Source organism: Scyliorhinus canicula, chromosome 1, assembly GCF_902713615.1.
Source record: "Scyliorhinus canicula chromosome 1, sScyCan1.1, whole genome shotgun sequence".
NCBI classification, from domain to species: Eukaryota; Metazoa; Chordata; class Chondrichthyes; order Carcharhiniformes; family Scyliorhinidae; genus Scyliorhinus; species Scyliorhinus canicula.
In genome coordinates this window covers 226,227,580-226,250,949 of record NC_052146.1, presented here as the reverse complement: position 1 = coordinate 226,250,949, position 23,370 = coordinate 226,227,580, and the positions used below count along the sequence as shown (strand labels likewise).

General features: G+C 46.8%; 1 protein-coding gene across 6 annotated transcripts in view; it reads right to left on the bottom strand.

Moving 5' to 3' along the window:
- The window catches only part of rps6ka2 (ribosomal protein S6 kinase, polypeptide 2), a 498,908-nt gene that overhangs the window by 80,003 nt on the left and 395,535 nt on the right, over positions 1–23,370 (bottom strand). For all 6 annotated transcript variants that reach the window (XM_038808497.1, XM_038808501.1, XM_038808509.1 and 3 more), the window contains one exon: positions 20,548–20,650. In XM_038808497.1, coding sequence (XP_038664425.1) covers positions 20,548–20,650 — 103 coding nt within the window. The remainder of the gene's footprint in view (positions 1–20,547; positions 20,651–23,370) is intronic.

Here is a 23,370-nt window from a genome sequence, read left to right as displayed (position 1 = left end):
CCCCATCACTCACATTCCAATGACCGCCACCAATCATGACTCATACATAACATATATGCTTCACTTCATGCTCTCATACTATTGATTGCTGCAAGTCTCACACCCAAATCTCAATGCTCATGCATATTTCTAGGTGTTCAACCATGATAAACACATCCAAATACATTGCACGACACTGATTAACACACGTCCCTCATTCTCACAGAGCAAGGTAGTGCATAATCAAGGCAGCAGCACCAAATTGGTGGGAGATAGGCACAGCTACATGTCCTCCTCCCCTCCCCCCGCCCCCCCCCCCCCACCCTCCCATGATGGAGACACTTCTCAGCTATGGAGTGGCCATGACTGAGGCCGTTTCCAGCTGAGACTCTGAAACCATTGAAGACGAGAATTTGTTCATACCTAACCTTCCTTCTCACAGCCCACTCTCACTTTATTCCACAATTTCACTTGAATCACAAGCTGTAGATGGTGCAAACGCGCACCTCCAGCTATTCTCCCCACCTCCTCTCATGACAACTGTAACCATGTTGCCTTTCCCCTTTTCAGATAACCAACAACTGCAACAGCACCAGGAAGTGGAAAAAGACAAAGAGATGGTAGGTTGGGAAGACTGATGAAGGAGAAACATAGTCATTTGCTCTGACACTCACAGTTATCAGCTCACATACTAAAATTGTGCGTAATGCAGAACATAGTTTAGGTTTGGGATGTGCAGATGGTGAGACACCCGGAATGAATGACTTTCAGCCAAAGCGGGGGAAAGGGTAACACGGGTTCCTGCTTGACATGGGGCAAGGACACATGGATTGCGCTGTCGAGGACACAGATGAGGATTCTGATGAGACAATAAAGGAAGAAAGACTGATCACTAAACACTTTGATGTGCTTTAAGCATTGAGAAGTTTTCCAGGGAGCTTGTTCAATGTCAAGAAGACTGGAGAAGTCCAGCATCAACTTAGCACAGAGCTTTGTGCAAACCTGGGATCAATTCTTTCCAGCGTTGAAGTGCTGGCCAGCCCCATGAAAGCAAACAGACTTCTCCTGTACCATCTGATGCCCAACGTCTCATCTTCTGTTTGAACGGGAAGTAGGAGAACAGCATCTGACATTCAATGACCTTAACATTCAATGGCATTACCATTATTGAATACACCCCATTATCAACATCACCATTGACCAGAAACTGACCTGGATACTGACCAGGTCAGGCAGAGGCTAAGAATTAAGTGGTGAGGAATTAATTTCCAAACTCCCCAAAGCCTGCCCACCTTATACAAAGCACAAGTCAGGAGTATTATGGAAAACACTCCCATGCCTGGGAACTCAACTCCAACAACTCTCAAGAAACTTGACATGATCCAAGGCAATGCAGTCCACTTGATTGGCACCCTATCCACCACCTTCAACATCCACGCGTTCTGCCATCTATGCACAGCAACAGTAATGAGTACCATCTACAATAAGGACTGCAGCAACTCACCAAGGCTCCTTCAACAGCACCTTCCAAACCGGTGACCTCTGCCACCGAGGACAGATGCATGGGAGCACCATCAGCTGCAAATTCTCCTCGAAACAATGCAGCACTCTAACTTCACAAAAATAATAGAATTGTTGTGGTGCAGGAGGAGGCCATTTGACCCACTGTGTCTGCACAGACTCTCACAATGGAGCATTATAACTTAGTGCCATTCCCCTGCCTTTTCCCCGTATCTAATGTCCTCTTGAATGCCTCCATTGAACCTGCCTCCACCACACTTACAGGCCTGAACCACATGTTGTGTAAAGAAGCTTTTTCTCTTATCACATTTGCTTCTTTTGCAAATTATTTAAAATCTGTGTCTACTTTTTCCTTTTACAAGCAGGAACAAGTTTGCCCTATCGACTGTGTCCATTCCCCTCATGATTTTGAACATCTCTATCAAATTTTTTTTTTGCCTTATTCTCTCCAAGTAGAGCAGTCCCAACTTCTCCAATCTGTCCTCATAACTGAAGTTTCTAATTCCTGGAACCATTCTTGTAAACCTCTCCTGCACTCTCTACAGTGTGTTTACATCTTTCCTGTAGTTCAGTTGCCAGAACTATACACACTACTCCAGCTGAGAGTCAACTAGTATCTTGTATAAGTTCAGCATAACCACCTTGGTCTTATACTTGATGCCCCTATTAATAAAGACTTGGAACTATATTGACTCTCCATTATGGGTGTACCGACACCACATGGACTGTAGTGGTTCAAAAAGCGGATGGACAATAAATGCTGGACTAGCCAGATGCCCACATTCCGTGAAGGAATAACTAAAACATTTTGGGGTTATACAATTTATATAATAATTCATAAAATTGCCATGTGCATCAAGTCCGGTTGAGTATTTTTTTCAAGCGGACGCATTTATAACATTCCTCAGCATTGACAAATAAAGCCACACGTCAATAACACCGTTACTAATTGCAATGCAAGCTAACTGAACCATCAGAGGCTTCATGTCACCGTGACAAAGCTTTCCTCCCATCACTTTAGGTAAGGACAACAAAACTTTAGTTTCCACTTTTATGAAGTACTAGTTTCGGAAAATATTGTAACTAGTGCTGCAAAACTTGTTTATTTGCTCTATTAGAAAGACATAATTCATTCATGCCTGCTATCCTAAACCATTTTGTAAGTTTTCATTTATGATAACAAATTATGATAGTAATAAATTGTGCAAAATCCCCTAATTTAGTTTCATGCACAATACATTACAAGACTCAGAACTGTTCATAAACTTATCTCATCTTTATACTTCAACGAAAATGTCACTAATTTGCCTTGCAGCAGCCCTGTCAGTATGACATGTATCTCTTTAGGAAACACTTACAGGAGGAGTACCTTTGGGTGCGTTTTTATGCCATTAATCATTGTACAGGAATACAATTTATGTTGAAAGCCAACAATCCAGAAGTAGTGAGCAGGATCTACCAGGCGTATTGCGCCCGAAAAGTAGCGAGACAATGTGACTGATAGATGCCAGGAGGTTGCACTTCCAGGATCTACCGGCTTGCCATAGTTCCTGAGATCCAACGCAATCATATGAGACGTTGCATGTGGGCGGGATCAGCTTCTGGTAAATCTGCATATCAGAGTGAGTCAGCTATTCTAGTTCTAATATGCATTCCTGAGATCTCACTGAGGCGTGGGATCTATCTTCCTCGCCTTGGAAACTTCGGGCGAGTGCCATTCAGTGCTGGTCTCCACAAACAGGGAGCAGACGGGATGGTCTCCCAGGGGATTAAATGCCCCAGGAGCATGCCCTTTGGGCAGGGTGGTACCCTGGCACTATCAGCCTGGCACTGCCAAGGTGCCCAGGTTCCATGTCCAGCTGGCAGGGGCACTGCCAGGGTGCCAGGCTGGCTTTTTTAGCACAGCAGTGATTGGGCTTGCATGGGGTGGGGTAGGGGGGGGGGGGGGGGGGGGTTGCAGATGGGGGGGGGGGGGGGTGCAGGGTGGGGTGGGGTGCAGTGGGGGGGTTCCGGGGACCCCCTGATCAGGAGTTGGGATTTGTGGGGGATTGGGGGCTCATGTCTGGAGTGCGAGAGATCAGGAAGCAATTTTGCGTGGCAAATCCACCTACCCTGCACATATTTGGGTTGTGGGGGTGAGACCCACGCAGACACGGGGAGAATGTGAAAACTCCACACGGACAATGACCCAGGGCCAGGATCGAACCCGGGTCCTCAGCGCCGAAGTCAGCAGAGCTACCCACTGAGCCACCGTGCCGACCTTGCAATCTTCATATATTACCAAATCTTGCATGTGTCCTACTAGGGAATACAACTAACAAAATAATATAATTTGGGATTCCACCTTTTTGCCTAATTGCCAGGGAGAAGGGGTGAGGTGTGTGGGAGGTAGTGAGGTTCTGGTACTCGAACGTATACAAGGCAAGCATTTGTTTCTACTGCAGCAATAAAAAAAAACGTTTTACTGTCTGGTTCATTGACACTGGACTCTCCTTCGACTATGGCATACTCACCTTACTTGTGATCCACCAGTTTAGCACAAATAGTTGTAATATCCCCGACCTTTCCCTACGCCAATTTTCAACTATATTTCTGTATACCTATTAGTATTAGCCTCCAACAATCCCAATCCCAGCTATTTTCCTTTGTGCTATGTATGACTCCAACCAGGGGAAAATATTTTCAGCTGATTCCCATTCACTTTGCTAGCATTGCCTCATGTCACACTCACTAATGCTGATTAATGATAAGAGCAGTCACTCCTAATTTAGCTCTGGAATTCAGCTCATTTGTCCACATTTGAACCAAGTCTGTAATGAGGTCTGATTCCGAATAGTCCTGCCAGAAACTCAATTGAACATTGGTGAGCATGTTTTGGTGAGTAAGTTCAGTGTCACAAAACTCTTGACAGGACCTCCTATCACTTTGCTAATGATCAAGAGCAGACTCATGAGTTAGTGATCAGCCAAATTGGATATGAGTGCGTTTTGTAGACGCACTGGGCAGGATTCTCCGGGAATCGGTGGGGTGGGCAGAAACGGCGCAGTGGAGTGGCGGGAACCACTCTGGCGTCGGGCCGCCCCAAAGGTGCGGAATCCTCCGCACCTTCAGGGGCTAGGCCGGCGTCAGAGTGGTTTACGCCCCGCCAGCTGGCGTGGAAGGCCTTTGGCATTGCGCCAGCCGGGGCCGAAGGGATTCCCCCAGCGGGCGCGGGTCCGTGCATGCACGGGAGAGTCAGCGGTTGCTGATGTCATTCCCGCGCATGTGAAGGGAGTGTCCACCTTCGCGTGGCCAACGCGGATGCTTACACGGCCGGTGCGGAGGAATAGAGTGCCCCCACGGCACAGGCCCGCCTGTGGATCGGTGGGCCTCGATCATGGGCCAGGTCACCGTGGGGGCACCCCCGGGGCCATATCATCCCGTGCTCCCCCGAGGACCCCAGAGCTTGCCCGCGCCACCAAGTCCAGCCGGTAAGGGACCTACTCCAATTTACGCCGGCGAGACTGGCAAAGAACGGGCGAGACTTCGGCCCATCACAGGCCTGAGAATTTGGGGAGCCCCAGGGCTCATTGACTCACGCCGGGCCGATTTTTGGGAGGCGGGAGAATTTTGAGGACAGCGGGGGCGGGATTCACGCCAACCGCCGGCGATTCTCCGATCCGGCGGGGGGGGGGGGGGGGGGGGGGGGTCGGAAAATCCCGCCCACTATATCATGTTGTGGGGCACTACCATCGCAATAAATAAGATAGATTCAGAACTGATCCAGCACCTCAAAATTGGGCATCCATGGTGTGCTGCGGGCCATCAGCAGCAGTAGAATTGTATTCAACCTTGGGCGGCATGTGGCACTGTGGTTAGCACTGCTGCCTCATGGCACCGAGGACCCAGGTCAATCCCAGTCCGCGTGGAGTTTAAACATTTTACCCGTGTCTGCATGGGTCTCACCCCACAACCCAAAGATGTGCAGGGTAGGTGGATTGAATACACTACATTGCTCCCTAATTGGAAAAAAAAGAATTGGGTACTTTAAATTTAAAAAAAAGAATTGTAAGCAACTGCAATCTGTAATCTCAGGACCTGATATCCATAGAATCCATAGAATCTCCATAGTGCGGAAGGACGTCATTCAACACATCGAATCTGCAGTGATCCTCTGAAAGAGCATCCTACCTATATCCACTCCCCCATCCTATCCCCGTAACTGCACCTAAACTTTGGACAGGAAGGCAATTTAGCATGGCCAATCCACCTAACCTGCACATCTTTGGACTGTGGGAGGAAATTGGAGCACCCGGAGGAAACCCACACAGACATATGGAGAACATGCAAACTCCACACAGTCACCCGAGGCCAGAATTGAATCCGGATCCCTAGAGGTGTGAGGCAACAGTGCCACCATTCTACCCCTTACTCTGGAGACCAAGATGGACAATCCATTCAGCACTTCTGCTTAAAGATAATTAAGCCTCTTCTTTTACACTGACATGCTGGGCTCACATGTCATTGAGGCCGGGTATGTTTGTGGATTCTCCTACTCTTGTTAGTTATTTAACTGTCCACCACCATTCACAACTGGATGTGAAAGGTCTGCAGAGCTTTGATCTGTTCCATTAGTTGTGGGGTTACTTAGCTCCGTCTCTAGCATACAGGTAGGAATCGCCAAGCCATGCTCGACATCTTCGCAGAAATACACCAAAGAATCGGTCTCAGCCTCAACCTCAAGACAATTCAAATCATTTACCAAGTCCCAGTCTCTCCCTCCATCAAATTCAATGGAGATATCCTACCATAGTTCCCACATCTGGGGAGCTACCTCTCCTCTGAGGCTGACATTGATGTGGAGATCCAACATCGTATCCAATCCATGGGTGATTCCTTTGGACGCCTAAAGATGACAGTCTTTGGCGATGACTGCAACATTTGTGCTGACACCAAGATTCTCGTAGACAAGGCGATCATCCTCAACTCTTCTATATGGCTCAGAAATGGGGACTATGTACAGACACCATCTCAAGGCCCTGCAGCGGTACCATCAATGCTGTCTGAGATGGATTCTCTGCATCAGTTGGTGGGGGTGGGGGAGGGGGGGGGGGGGGGGCGCAGGCGCACTTCTTGAAGGAACCAAGAGCACCAGGTTCAAGGCCATGATCATCCGAAAACAACTCCGAGGGGCCGGCTATGTACTTAGGGTGTTAGAATCCTGAGCGCTAAAGCAAATCTTCTTTGTCCAGCTCAAGGAATGCTTCCGAACAAGAGAAGGACAAAGGAAGCACTTCAAAGACAGCCTGAATGCTTACCTCAAGAAATGCAACAAACGCATGAACGCCTGGTGGACCCATGCTCAGAACAGACCTACTTGGAGGAACCTCCTGGTTGAAGGGTCACAATTCATTGAGCATGGCGGCAAGAGGAGGCTCAGGAAAGAGCCTGAGAAAGGACTACCAGCGATCCAGAGTCCAAGGACCGTTTCCACCCCCGGAAACATCTGTCAAATGTGCAGTCAAAGATGTGGCTCTCGCATCGGGCCCATCAGCCATGGAAAACCCCACGGAACCCATGACCAGTAACACGGAGTTTCTTACATGGACAATCATACTTGTTAGCGAGTGATCCCCGAAAAAGAAGAAGAGCCCTGTGTTGCAGTTGGTATCTCATTTCTAAGTAGGCCTGCTTCCGCTCCCAGCATGCTCTCGGAGAATTATCCTTGAACCAAGCTGAAGTTCCATCAAGAAGAGTCGAAAAACAACTCTAGCTCGGTGATTTTAATGTTAATGTTTGGTTTGGTCCTGCACATTGTTGTATGCTTTCTGCTCAATGCTCAGCAACATCAGACCATTGTCGATAATCATTGAGAATGACAGACACTGTTAACGAGATGGAAACGTCTCAAAATCTGTTGTGTGACATGATCGTCATTTTTGCTGAATTTGCATTGCGCCATCTGACCTAAGGCTAGCAAAATGAAGCTATAAAAAGGAACAGACAGAAGTCTATTACAGAGGAACCCTTCTCATATTCCTGATGATTTCCGTCCAATTTAGAGGCATGAATAAGACAGATCCAATCAGAAAATCTAAGATCCTGATCAAAAAACATTTGGGCACTGGCAACTTGGTTGGGACAAATATTCAGAAAACATAAACAAAAAAAATCAAGAGCTGTGTTGATACTCCCAGAAGATGGAAGAATGTAAGAGAGCAGAACTCAGTAAAAAGTAGGTTCCATTAATGCAGACTGGTTCACCTAACAAAAATCTTTCCCTACAGCAGCTCAACTCTCAGCACAATGATGGCCTGATAATGAGCTCAGCCACTTGGCAATGACGTTTGGTTATATTTAACGAAACTCGTTACCTATTTCATTTCATATTCATAAAATGTAATTCCTTATCCTATTACTGAAGGATTTAAGAGCTACTGAATATCTAATAGTTTCTGAAAAAGAATCCTTGCAGGATGCCTTCAATGAAGGAACAGATTTTATTTTTCTTGAACACGACTCTTGCCATCTGAAAAAGCCTTCCAACCGAGTAAAATTATTTGGGCGGAATCTGGAGGCCACACTTGCCACCCGAACGATTGGCAGCAACGGCGGAATTCTAGTGAGAATCGGGAAATGCGATGCTCGCCGGAGAGATCACGTTTCCCGATTTCTCCTCCCCCCCTCCTCCTCCCACTGCCAATGTCATGAGAAAGGGCATGAACCTTATTTTCACAAATCTTCATACAATTCCATGTACTTAGCACCCCCCTGCCAAATAATCCCTCCTCACTAAGTATTCATACCTTAAGTTGACAATAGATTGGGCCGGCATGAGGCAGTGGTGGGGATACCCCCAGGGGCCCGGAGGTAGGTATAGCCCCCTTGGGGGTGGGGGGGGGGGGGGGGGGGGGGGTGGAGGAACATTCGAGACCTCCATGATGTGGGTTGGGGGCCGTTAGACTGCAGCACGGTCTTTAAAGATTGCAGCCCGATCTGTTTGGAGCCAGTTCTCTGTTCTAAGAGGCCCCACCCCACCAGAGAGACAGCATGAACCACCACGCCCACTCGCTTTCTTTTGGCAAAGCGGCTCATAATTCCATGAAAAAATTGATCTGTGGAACTGGAGAGTTCCACGCCTGTGTGAACCTGACACCTTGCCAAACTCTGGCAAGATTCCACTCATTCATTCTATACAATCTATGTGCCAATGTGCATCAATGCATCTTGCTGTGCTAGAATGTAAGCATGTCAAAACAGGGCTGATGAATTGGCGAGAAAGTGGAGATCAAATAAAACTCAGCAGGTCCGGCAGCATCTGTGAAGAGAGAAACATAGTTAGCATTTTGTGTCCATATAACCCTTTTACCGAACAGTAGAATAGAGTTCTGTAAAAAGACCATGTGGACTCGAACCGTTAACTCTGTTTTTGTCTCCACAGATACTGCCAGACCTGTTGAGTTTATCCAGCAATTGCTCTTTTTATTTCAGAGTTCCAGCATCCACAGTATTTTTCTTTGATTAAAGAAAACTGTCTGATCTGACAGGATTGACTGTTATAATCTGGGTCATTGCCAATGCATACTTTCATAAGTAGAACAGACGCAGAGCCAAGCAAAAATGGACTTTACCTGATGCTTATGATTTAAATAATTTATTCAACACACTGGCTAGAAAATTGGATAGGGCCTGAAAATGGGTGCAGAGGTTGTGGACTTACTCTGTGTCTTTTGCTTCCAATGCAGGGAGCACACAAACCTAATGCTGCCTGCTAATTTAACTACTTGCCAGTCTGTTGTCCCATGGCTTGAGGAAATGAGTTTCGCCATGGTCTTCATGGAACTGAATAGGACATACCGTGATCCACGCATTTTGGGGAATATGGGGCAGAATGTTTCATGAGGTAGTGGGATTCAAGGTGCAGGATTTGCTGCCCTTTTTTGTCATGCATAGTAAAGGCATGTCATATTCATAACTTTGAAAACTGACTGTGGTCATTTGGAAGTTTCTGTAACTGCCTTTTCTTTAGTTTAAAATGAACACTGATGAGCTGTTAAGATAGTTGTCAAAGAGTTAGGTGGCCTTTGCTTCTTCAATAGGGGCTGGTTTAGCACAGGGCTAAAGAGCTGGCTTTTAAAGCAGACCAAAGCAGGCCAGCAACACGGTTCAATTCCCATACCAGCCTCCCCGAACAGGTGCCGGAATGTGGCGACTAGGGGCTTTTCACAGTAACTTCATTTTGAAGTCTGCTTGTGACAATAAGCGATTTTCATTTCATTTCATTTCAACCCAAGCTATCAAGTTCATTTGAATCACCCTGGGTGGGTGGGGGGCTCCCCCTTGAATGGACATACCAAGGTGAATGTTATCAATCAAATTCATGCCTGCCATTGTTCGAAGCTTACTCAAAACACAGAGTGAATGGGCATCTAGACACCATGGCCAGAAGTTTTCAAATTGTGGGGTTTGACCCCCATTATCTGAAGAGTCAGCAAAGAATGCATCCCTAACATCTTGGAAAAGCCTGCTGCCATCTTATGCTTAAATAAGCATTGACTGGCAGCTGGTAGAATTTTCATCTGCGCTTGGAAGGAGGTCCAGCCAATCAGATTGGCCGACAGCTTTCCAGCCCATCCAAGCACAGCACTGCAGTGGCCAGATGAGGCACTGCAGCACTGTGCCCAGGACTAAGTGCAGGGAGCCAGTGTGAGGTAAGTGGCAAGGGCAAGGGCCTAGGGAAGGGACAGCAGGAGGCGCCCTCGAGGTCACAGGAGAGAGGCAATTGTGTAATTGTGGGAAAGGCCAGGGAAGAGAGAGGTCCAAAAATGTCTGTTTCATGAGGGGAGGGAGTCCCCAGTCAGAACGGGGGCTTCTGCTGGAGGTGTACCCCTCTTCCCATCCGAGACTGAGGCCAATGATTTTCTTCTATTTTTCACTCATGGCCACCCAGCACCTGCCAGCCTGAAAATTTAGGCTGGGCAGGAACAGGTCTTTAAATGGCCATTGAGTTTTAAGCCATTCTGGATGGAAATTAGCTGTTGACCATGTGACTGAAACTGTCAATCTGAGAAGCAGACTCTCAAACTAACTGCAAGCCATGAATCAGACATAGTACATAACCTATTACAGTTTCAAAATTTACCTGGCAGTCATCCTCCTAGATATTCAACTAGAATGAACCGCACAACCTCACAGTCTTCCCGCACCAGAAGGTTTTTCTTATTCTATAAGTGACTTAACATAGTCAGTATACAGTTTTTCTACAAACTATTTATTTACACTATTTACAAAACCTTATGGATGGCGATTTGACATAGTCACCAATCATAAGCCACGACTGGGACTTTTAAGGAAGACATACCCAAACCACTCATAACCTCAGCTCAGATGCAGCATTGGTCCTTGCTGCTTGCAGCCAACAATTATACTTTCCAGTATTGGTCCGGCACACAGATTGCTAATGCAGATATATTGAACAGACTCCCCCTGCCGAAGTGTGTCCCACAGTCAATACCCCAGGAGATTGTATTGGCGTTGAACATTCTAGACACCCTGCCAGTGCTGGCTGGACACATTCATAACTGGACCAAGAGAGACCCAGTACAATCAAAAGTGGAGAGAATGATACAGACTGGGTGGCACCATGAGAAATCTGAGCAACTAAAGCCTTATTTCCACCATCAGGACAAATTGACCTGTGAGAATGGTGTGATTTTGTGAGGATCATAAGTAGTCATTCTGCCTCCAGCCAGGGGACCCCTTACAGGAGCTGCACAGCGCCCACCCAAGGCAGACAAAGATGAAGATGAAGATTCTGACATGTAACTATGTCTGGTGGCCAGGCAGAGATAAAGCCATTGAAGAATTACTACAACAGTCCCTCCTTCTGTCAGCCATCCTTGGGAATGGCCAGGTCACCTGTGGACCCAGTTCCACAAAGATTACACAGGCCCTTTCATGGGCAAGAGGTTTTAAATTCTGGTGGATGCCCATTCTAAAGGGACAACAACCTCGGTGGCCATGCTGGATGCCTTACAATGTTTGTTATTCCTGGACTTCTGGAGTCCCTCATTTTGGAAAAGTTACAGGTGATGGCTTCCACATTTTTATCTGGGCCAATGGCATGCGACACATGAGGATGGCCCTGTGCCACTCAGCGTCGAATGTTTTGGCCGAGAATGCAAAACGGAAACAGTCTGACAAATCTCTACACCAGCGATTGGCCAATTTTTTTTATTGTTGTATAACGCAAACCCCCCCCCCCATACCACCATGAGGGTCACAGCTGCTGAACTGCTCATGGGCCATCGACTCAAAGCTTGGCTGGATCTCGTATTTCATAATTTTACAAGAAGACACACAGGCATCCCAGAGAAGTCAACAGGCAGAGGGGAATCAGGTCATTCTGGGTAGGGAGGGAGTCCCGGTTTGGTTCGTAACTATAATATCCCTCACAAGACCCATGAGGACCTATCAATTGATCTCCCCATGGTATTCGTAGAGGCCCGTCCAGCTGGGGCTCAGATATTTGCCCTTTAAAAGCCAGTACTTCTAGTACTCCCGATTGGGACCTGTGAGCTGTAGCCGCTTTGCGGCCTTTAGTTTATGTTTAGGAATTAAATGTGGTTTAATTTACCTTCTTGGGCCTCCTGAGCTTTTATACTGGCAACGAGGAAAGAAAAGCAGCATCTGTGATTCTGGACATCCTGACTACACAGGAATACGCAGAATGGGAGCGAGATCAGCGTAAATTTAAAAATGCCACTTCTCAGAAGGTTAAAGGCTTTTCACACAGTTGTAAAAGATTGGGACTAGGTACACCTAATGATGCGGTATTTCTTTCAGGCAAATGATATTGTTGGAGACGACCAGCAGAAGACAAGGCGAGACCTGCAGGGCCTCGGCATTCAGTGTAATCAAGAGCCTCACCTACCCAGCGGTACGGGAATCAAAATCCTTCAACGTCGCCAATCATTACGATACCAAGTAAGAATGAGAAAAGTACTGGTTTAATATGGCTGGATTTTCAGGTGCACCATTGTAAGTTAGCGGAACCTTGTGGGCGTGATCGAATGGCCACATTGCAGCTGAAAAACAGCACAGCATAGCGCAACGTGGCTGATAGAAGCCGGAGGAACTCCGCACCAGGGATCTACCCAGGTCGTAACGCCTTGCACTGTCTAACATGACCTCGCGAAACATTGCGGTGTGATCTCGCTCATTGTAGTGGGATCACTTTTTGGCAAATCTGCACAGTAGAGCGAGGCAGCTAGTCTCGTTTCAGTGTGCAGTTTCCCGAGGACCTGAGTTGTTGGGATCTGTCCCCTTCATCTCGGGAGACCTCGGGTGAGCACCGTTCAGTACAAACGAGGACCAGACGGAACAGCACTCATGGGGATTCTCCCAAGATATAGAAGACTGGGTCCGTGACTTCCTGGGCACCCTGGTAGTGCCACCTGGCAGGGGCATTGCTAGGGTACCAGATTGACACTGCCAAGGTGCTAAGCTGGCATTTTTCATATGGTGATAATCAGGCTGGGGGGGGGGGGGGGGGGGGGGGTGCTTGAACCCCGGTTCTGGCGCTGTGAGGCAGCAGTGTTAACCACTGCGCCACCATGCTACCTTGTCATCACCCACAGACAACAGTCAGTTAGGCTATCGCTGGTAGTGATGCAAGTCACGGACCCGGTCTTCTAGGCCTGGACTGGCGACAAATCTTAATGTTGGGTACTGTCAGCCTTTACGAAGTCCTCGGAATATATCCAGATGTTTTCTAGGAGGGTCTGGGAAAAATAAAGGGGGCCAGAGCAAAAGTTAATGTTGACCCAGAGGCTCAGTCTAAATACTTCAGGGCCCCACCAGTCCCCTACACCCTGCTTACAAAAGTAGATGACGAACTGAGATGGCTAGAAAGCTTGGACATCATGCGCCCGGTCCAGTTTGCAGAATAGGCAGCGCCTGTGGTCCCGGTGCTGAAACAAGACAAATCTATCTGCTTGTGTGACGATTATAAGATGACAGTAGTCAGGGCCTCTTGTTGGGACCGCCCAAAATCCCATGCCATGCGTAGAAGATCTAAAAGCAAAGTTGGCCACGGGGTCACTCACTCATGGCTTGGCCTGAGCCATGCGCACCTCCAGTTGGAGTTAGACACCGTGTCACGAAGATATGTCACCATCAACACCACACAGAGCTATACGTGTACATCCGGGTTCCATTCAGGGTGTCGGCAGCGTGTGCGATTTTGTAAAGAGTGATAGAAAAATCCTCAAAGGACTTCCCAAGGTGGCTACCTGGACAATGTACTCATTAGAGAAGCCACCGAGAAGGAGCACCTGGGCAACTTGGAAAAGGTCCTCCGATGGTTCGCCAACATGGGTGTCTACCGGAAGAGAGGCAAGTGTGCCTTCCAGGCGAAAGAGTGACACTGTGCGCAAATTGAGAAGGCAGCACTGACCTTGATATAGGCAGTAAAAAAAAATTCACCAGTACATCTATGGCCGTCATTTCACAGTGATCACAGACCACAAACTCTTACTCGGCTTCTTTAAGGAAGACAAGATGGTTCCACCAATAGCACAGATCACGCATGTAGGTGGCCTTAGCTGACTCCCATTGCCTGTAAACCCCCCCCCCCCCCCCCGTCCCCACCAGTGGTGAACAGAGCCGTATTGATATTGAACTTCATGAACACCCTTCCAGTGACGAGAGCATAAATCCTCACCTGGACCCAAAGGGGACCTCTGCTGGCGAAATTACGGCAAGTCATGTTGCATGGCAGGCTGCACGGAGAATCCCCAGAGGATCTAAGGGTCTTCCTTGTAAAACAGCAGTACAGATGGCATCCTCCTGTGAAGAGCTTGCATGGTCATCCTGAGGCCACGTGTATGCATGATCTTACAAGATTTGCATAGCAGATACCAGGGGGTTTCCAAGGTGAAAATACTCGCGAGGAGCCACGTATGGTGGCCAGGGCTCGACAACGACATTGACTGAATGGGGCATCAATGTGCAGTTTCCTTGGAACATCAGAAGCTCCTCATTCTACCCATGGGAATGGCCAGGATGCTCCTGGGTGCGCTTTCATGCAAACTTCGCTGGGCCCTTTATGGGATCAGTGATTCTGCTTCTTTTAGACATGCAGTCAAAGTGGATGGATGTGCGAACATGATCTTCTTCAACAGCAGGAAATCTGCCAGATTGCTCACCAACCCCCATGCCTTCGGCAGCTCCGACCAACATAACAAGATCAGTCTCCAGGCTATCAGGGAGGCCAAGGCGAATACATCGGCCTCCCCCCCCCCCCCCCCCCCCCCCCCCCCCACCCCCCCACACTCCCGGGTCTCCCGACACACCAAATATCGCCACCTCCGGACTTAGGACCACACCCACACCTAGAACCTCAGACCTAACATCTGTGAACCCCTGCCAGAACCCCCACAATTTTGGACATGCCCAGAACATATGGATGTGATTTGCAGGCCCCCTGCCCCGTGCACCACCCACACCATCGCTAGCAGAATTGTTAATGGGCTAGCATCTCTGGCCCCGCCTGAGTTTAACATCCCCAAGTCTGGTGGGAAGGGATAAATGAACCATGATCTCCAGAAGAGGTACCATGATCACTGAACGCGTGACAGAGGTTTTAAACCAGAGGACGGTGTCTTAATGGTCCCAGGGACTATAGTGGAGAAAATGGGGCCAGTTTCTTACATGGTCAGGACTAGAGAGCAGACCATGCGGAAGCAATTGAACCTTTTTTTTTTCACTTATTTTTCCGGGATGTGGGCTTCGCTGGCTAGGCCAGCATTTGTTGCCCATCCCTAATTGCCCTTCGGAAGGTGGTGGTGTGCAGCCTTCTTGAATTGCTGCAGTCCATGTGGTGTAGGTACACCCACAGACTGTTGGGGAGTTCCAGGGTTTTAACCCAGCGGCGGTGAAAGAAAATATTTCCAAATCAGGACGGTGAGTGACTTGGAGGAGAAATTCCAAGTGGTGGGGTTCCAATGTATCTGCTGCTCTTGTCCTTCTAGATCAGTGTTTTTCAAACTTATTTTCCCAGGACCCACTTTTACCAACTGACGGACCTTCGGGATCCATGCTGGTTTACAGGACATGCCAGCTGACATTAGCAATCCACGCCGGCCGACCCTCACGACATACCATTATTGCTTACTTTTAATGCGGCAGGTGGGCCTGCTTGGTCCTCATGATCTCTCTTGCTTCGTCATTTAATGTTACATTTCTGCTCAGGACTTCAGCTGACAATTTAAGTTCTTGCTGCATGCTTTGAAAAAAATCAAGAGATTTGTCCTCGAACTCTCCATACATAGTCTTCAAATACCTTTGAAAATTTGAGGGTTTTAAACTTCATTTGTCAGTACTTCCCTGCATATAACACACATGGGCTTTACATCCTGATTTGCATTGGCACAATTAAAGCAAGAAATCATCTTTATACTGCTTTATTCCTGATTTCAGTTTCTTCTGAATTGTTTGTTCACTTGAGGCCCTGAAGCTCGGGGTATAGCTCACACCAGCACTGCCTTGTCCTACCGTGGACTCTCCTGCGAAGCTATCTCCAGCAGATTTAGTTGTGAGATCCTGTTGTGTTTGTATCTCTGCCCCTCTCTAACTTATTACAAAATGACCCACCTTCAGTTCTTCACACAGTCCTGTTGCTTTCTTGCTGGGAGCTACAAAATGGAGGAATCTCACCTCCATGATTTTGCACCCAAAGCATTGATGTGTCAGACTCGTGACCTTCTCTCTGCCGATGCCTCTGGCAGAAAGACTCATCGTTCATATTTAAAGGCCGGATACGGCCGACATTCTTCTTTTTAAATTTTGAAACTTTATTTCTAAGACCTAATTTTTCCAAATGTATGACTTTTTACTGCTAAAAATTAAAACAACTTTAGTTGAACTTGTACATCCTTACATTTACACACAGATTCTGTTTTATATATATATTCCCATTTCTTTAGAAATTTAAGCAATTATAGAAAAAAAGCACAATCTTGTTTTTAGTTTACAAACCAAGACTTTAGGGGAGATGAAGTAACTTGTCAAACATGCACAATGTCACACTATTCAAACATCCAAGTCACCTTCTGCTCCATTCTCACCAAAAGCACTTACTTCCTGCTTTCCAGAGAGTGGTGACCAAAAGTGATGACTGCAGGTTTCTTCCAGTGTTCACATATGTCAGCCCCCTTGACTGGCCTCAGTTAATAAGTATTCAGAGAAACCTGGCCTGGCTTCCTCTCACTGTATCCACCCCAGTCACAGACCACTTCCCGACCAGTACTTACCGTTAACGGAGTGCAAACAGACGTTGTGCTGGCCGTTAAACGGATTGACCCAGTAGCCACAGGTTGCATACTGCCGATCAGCGCGCAAAGGAAGTGCAATAGAGCAGAGCTCCAGCTGGGCCCACCACTGTTATCATCACGTCCATGTGGGCCCCTGTCAGCCCAAGTCCATCCCCCCTTCCACCGCTCTGCGTGCGGTGACCAGCACACAGCCCAGCCTTGCGCCGCCCGCCCCCTCAAATGCCGCAACCAATCAGGGACTGCCTGTGGCAGTCATTCTTAAAAGTCGGTCGCAGCAGTTGGGAACTTCTCATATAATAACCCTCACGAGACCAACAGGGACATATCAATTGATCTCCCTGCCTGATTCGTAGAATGCGAGCGCCCCCACTAGTAGGCGGAGACCCACCCAGCTGGGGCTCGTAAATTCGGCCTTTAAAAATCGGCCCGAACTGGGACCAACACTTGCGGTACTCCCGATTGGGACCTGTAAGCCACGTTGTGGCCTTTGCCTTATATGTACGAATTAAACGTCGTTTAATTTTAATTCTTGGTAACTTTTAGTTGAGCTTTTACAGTAACTTTGCCTCGGGGCTGCCTTGGCTAGCTGGATGGATTGTGGCCCAATCAGGGCCTGTGTCATGCGTGGTCAATGTAAGTGGAAGCCCTGTCAATGTCGACCACTTGAGGAGTCAGATGGTGACAACCCCCATTTGGAGCCAACATGTTCCACTGGTGTTATAGATACTCCTGTAAGTGCGTCTGACCAAAGGGAGCCAAGGACTCCTGAATCCACTCAGCTGGCTGCACCAGAGGAAAGTGGTGAGGCCAGCTCTCCTGTTGTTGAAGTGGTGCCTCCTGAAGTGTCAACGGCTGCTGACAACTTGACTATCTCAAAGGATGCCAAGCCTCTGGGCGGGCTGTGGAGGTCCGGGAGGACCCGGAGATCTCCGGTCCGATTGACATTTTAATGGGCTCTCTTTCCCATGTTGTTCTTTGTTATATTTGTAAACTCTATACATGCTTTCTTGTGAAGAATGTTATATGGGACTTTATGGGGCAAGGATATGGTAGGGTGGCCTCGATAAGGGGGCGGGCTGGATGGACTGCGTGACTGGCTCAGGGCCAATCACATGGGAGCGCGTGAACCCTGGCCAATAAGGTGTTTGTGCGGGGCCCTGGAAGCAGGACCCTGGGCAGAGTGGACCCCAAAGTCACAGTGACCAGACCTGTTATATTGAATGCTGTGTCTGTTACTTACCTGCCTTCACCTTTCATCAGTAAACCCCCTTGTTAACTACGGGTAACCTCCAGTGTATGTCTCAAGCCACCACACCTTCAATGGATACAGCCTCCTACTGAATGTCCTTCTTCCCTCTTCCTTCTAGCAGCTTGGCCTGTTTTATGTGGCCTCTTTTTATTCTCGCAATCGTGTTCAATTCCCAAAGGAAGCCCTGCTAAGTCACACATGTGTGGAAACAATTTGTTTCCGCATAAGTTTCACATGACAAAAAATCCTAAAATATCAGCCCAACCACTCGATGTGGAGTATCAAAACATTAGCCAAGTGTAGGAAAGTTCCAAAATTGCATGCAATTGCACCAAAGGCCAGAAGCAATAAGCCATCAATTTAAGTGCAGTAATTCATGATCTGCTTAAAAAGGGCTGGTGGAAAGTCCCTCATTCTGTTTATTGCTTTATTCAGGAGAGTGTAAGGAAGACAAGGCATGCAGAATTTGGAAGTGGTCGCACTGGCATCAAATCAGCATTGCACCGTGATTGGCATCATCATCCCACTGCTCTGCAAGTTGCTGGTGGTTATTAGCCACAAGTACACCAAGATGGTATCCAGATCCCTTTTTCAATCTGTATTGTGGGGTCAGGTAATGCCAAATGAAAATGAGTGATACCTGTCCCAATTTAGCCTTTGCAAAATCTTCAGTAAAACAAATTCCAGAGTTTTGTAAATTAAAAACAGATCCTCTAGACTCAACATAGTTTATTACATTTTAAAATTGAATTGATGAGTTCAGAAACAGGCAGCAGGAAATGGAAGTTCAATATCCAAAATTAATCTAAATGACAGCTTGTAGAATTATTACTGCTTTTTATCATTTTCCCATTGGGCAGCACAATGACAAGATCCAGCTCGAGCCAACTGCTAAATCTTGATCTTCATTCTTGTGAAAAGTGAAAAAGGTCTGGAGAATTTGTTAATGTGTGCCAACAATTATACTTGGAGCCTTTCTATAGCTGAACATACATTCCAACATCTCTTGTTAACCTTGCATACATGTGCTAGATTTCCAGGGGGCAAAATTATCGAAGATGTAGTTCCACAGGTAGGAGAGACCTTGTGTAAAATTTCAATGTAGTTTTCTATGCAGTTCTAATGAGCAAATATGGGACACTGAAGCTCATGTTTGATCAAAAAGGATTCCTAGTAATCAAGCGGGCTGCTTTGTCCTGGACAGTGTCGAGCATCTTGAGTGTTGTTGGAGCCGCACTCACCCAGACAAGTGGAAAGTATTCCATTACACTCCTGACTGACTTGTATCTTGTAGATGGTCGACAGGCTTAGGGGGTAGCTTAATTACTACCCCTTCCACAAACATTCGATACCTCCAACACCAGAAGCTGTATCTGCCATCTACAAGATGCACTGCAGTAACTCGCCAAGGTTCCTTAGGCAGCACATTCCAAACCCACAACCACTACTATCTAGAAGGACAAGAGCAGCAGATACCTGGGAACCCCACCACCTGGAGGTATCCCACTAAGTCACTCACCACCCTGACTTGGAAATATATCGCTGTTCTTTCACTATCGCTGGGTCAAAATACTGGTACTCCCTCCTTAACAGCACCGTGGGTGTACCTACACCTTAAGGGAGTGCAGCTGTTCAAAAGGCAGCTCACCACCACCTTCTGAAGAGCAACTAGGCATAGACAATAAATGCTGGCCTAATTAGGGAGTTACTCACCATAGGATCCCTAACCTTTGACCTGCTCTGGTATCCGCAGTATTAATATAGCTAGTCCAGTTCTGTTTCTGATCAATGGTAACCCCCAGGATGTTGATTGTGGGGAATTAAGCGATGATAATGCCATTGAATGTCAAGGGGCGATGGTTAGATCCTCTCTTGTAGGAGATGGTCATTGTGTGGCACTTGTGTGGCGTGAATGTTACTTGCCACTTGCCAGCCCAAGCCTGGATATTGTCCAGGTCTTGCTGCATTTAGACATGGACTGCTTCATAATCTGAGGAGTTGTGAATGGTGCTGATCATTGTGCAGTCATCCGCAAACATCCCCACTTCTGACCTTGTGATGGAAGGGAAGTCATTGATGAAGCAGCTGAAGATGTTTGGGCCTAGGAAACTACCCTGAGGAGCTCATTAATTACACAATTAATTACTCATGATCAAAAAGAACATATTCATATACATATTTCAGTAATATTTACACAAGAATCTGCGGGATGCAGATCAGCTATGATCTTATTAAATGGTGGAGCAGGCTCGAGGGGCCTGAATAAACAAATATGTATTGGAATAGCACAAGCTTTTGGATTTTAAAAAAATCCTTCTTCAGGTAAACTATATAAATGGATGACTCAATGCTGCCCAGCCTGTTAGGGTTAATTTGCAGAGCAAAACACATTTTACACAATCACATCAAAATTAATTACTATTTAATGTTTAATAAATGGAGTTAAACTGCGCAATTCAGAGAACTACAAAAGAGATAACTGACCAATTGGTGTCCTTGATGTGAACTCAGGATCAAAGTGAAACGTGTCCTCTGGTCTTCCGACAGCTGGTTTAAATGGAGGTTTAATTTCTTTCCTGTATAATTTCTGTTGGGAAGGAATGTATTTCAGTGACTTTGAACTAAATAAGATGAGTTCTAGTTTCCTTTATTCTCAGTGCATTTTAGACTAAATTTCTGTCTTGGCCATTTTAACAAAGCTGTTAACTCTGTGCAGTAAAATAATGCAGAGGGAAACCCAAATCTTTATGTTTCAGAGCAGGTTATGGCACATTATAATCCTCAGTTTCCATGAATCCCTTCCAATAAGCAGTTTGTGCGGGGTCCTGGGAGCAGGACCCAGGGCAGTGTGGACCCCAGAGCTAAAATGACCAGAACCTGTGATATTGAATTCTGTGCCTGTTACTTACCTTCCTTTGCCTTTCGTCAATAAACCCCTTTGTCTGTCATTATATGCAGACATGCAGATAATGATAGACAAGAAGGCACAGATAGGCAGCTAATGAACACGGAGAACAGGACATGACCAATGAGCAGGCAGGACACTCGGATGGTATCTCACTATAAAAGGCACGAGGCATTCACACTCTGCCTCTTTCCCCTGATGAACATCCACACAGTGAGTCAGAGTGTATTTACAGTATCACACTCCAGCACATGGCTAAGAGCTAGTCTGGTTCAGTCAGACAGAGTAACCACACTGAGGTTAGCAGAGAGTCGAACTCATAGAGAACTGTGCTAACTGTGTTACTGGTTCAATAAATCAAATTGAACTAACTTCAAGGTCTGGAGTATGTTTTGGTTAAAGCTGCATCCAGTTGCAGCCTGTGTTATCCCAGAATACATAAGACAACATTGTTTTTTTTAATATAAATTTAGATTACCCAATTATTTTTTCCAATTAAGGGGCAATTTAGCGTGGCCAATCCACCTACTCTGTACATTTTTGGGTTGTGGGGGCGAAACCCACGCAGACACGGGGAGAATGTGCAAACTCCACACAGACAGTGACCCAGAGCCGAGATCGAACCTGGGACCTCAGCGCCGTGAGGCGGTTGTGCTAACCACTAGGCCACCGTGCTGCCCTTAAGGCAACATTGTTAACTACTGGAAACCTCCGGTGTGTGTTTCAAGCCACTACACCTTCAATGGATACAGCCTCCTACTGAATGTTCTTCTTCCTTCCTCCCTCCTCCTTCTAGAAGCTTGCTCTGGTCTTGGTGGTCTTTCTAGTCTCCCAATCAATTCCCAAAGGAAGCCCATTAAGCTATATTACAATAGAGCAAGGTAATGTCGGATCTGGAGAAAACAGAGGACTGTTTAATAGCTAATCTGTTTAGGATTGCTAGGATTGCTGCCATTGTTTCTTTCACTTCAGAATGATTCAATGCCCAGAATCGGCCATAATGTGCAGAGCTAAAGGCAGTTCTGGTAGATCCACACTACCACAACCAATGGGAGCTGAGAGTTGAGAAGGCTCTGGAAAGAAACGCACCAATGTGTAGAAGACTTCATGGGTGGAACACTGTTTATGTGGAAGTCACTGCCTGTGGATAATTGGCTAGGTCCATGAAGGAAAGGGAATGGAATTGTGCCTGGGGAATATTCAGGTTTGGAAGAAATGTGTGGCTAAAACTGGTACCACCCAGGAGGAGTGGGTTGTCTAGAAGATCTGTGATATCCATCTTTAGTACATCTTCTATTTTCTTTTGTGAAATTTATAGCTTATACTAATTGTAAAGAGAGAGTAGAATAATTCTGATTGGTGTCAAATTAAAAATTACAAAAAATGAAACCTTGTTCAGTAATTCCTTATTTCTGGGTCATTTGGTAAATTTAGTTAAGTTGATTTATGGATCTTAAGGGGATCATTAGAATAGGCAGTAGAGTTTTGGATGATCTCAAATTTATGGAAGGTCGAAAGAACGGATGTTGGAAAAGCTCGGGTAAGTCACATTCCTGGTGCCGATGTAGTGCGATACCCTTCCTGCTGACCAAGCCATCCATAAAAAAGGGGCAAATGAAATTGGAGGTGGATCAAGGCAGGCATGTCAGATGTGCTGTTTTCGAAAGTAGCATTATCAGAACAGAGAAACTCAGAGAATGGGATGAAGTCTTTACAGGAAGAAGGATGTGAGGAGCTGTAGTTCAGATAGATGTGGAAGTTGGTGAGCTTGTAATGCATATTCATGGTCAGTCTATCACCAGAAGTGGAGATAGGTCAAGGAAGGGGAGGGAAGTGGACGACGCGGTGGCACAGTGGTTAGCCCTGCCACCTCACAATGCCTGGGGCCCAGGTTCAATTCCGGCCTTCGGTGCCTGTGTGGAGTTGACACTTTCTCCCCATGTCTGTGAGAGTTTCCTCCGGGTGTTCCGGTACCCTTCCATGGTCCAAAGATGTGCAGGTTAGGTGGATTGGCCATGCTAAATTGCCCCTTAGTGTCCAAACATTAGGTGTGGTTATGGGGATGGGGCAGTGGAGTAGGTCTGGGTAGGGTGCTCTTTCAGAGGGTTGGTGCAGACTTGATGGGCTGAATGGTCTCCTTCTGCAATGTAGGTATTCTATAAGTGTTGGAGATGGACAATGTGAAGGTGAGAGAGGGATGGAAATAGGAAGCAAAATCAAAAATGTTCCCAGGTTCAGATGAGAGCATGAAGCAGCACCATTACAGTCATCGATATAATGGAGAAAGAGTTGTGGGAGCCAGTCCGAGCTGGACTGGAACACACAATGTGGTGGACGGACAAGGCCCGAACAATCTCCAGCATAATGTAGGACATTGGAGGAATCACAAATGTAGAATGATG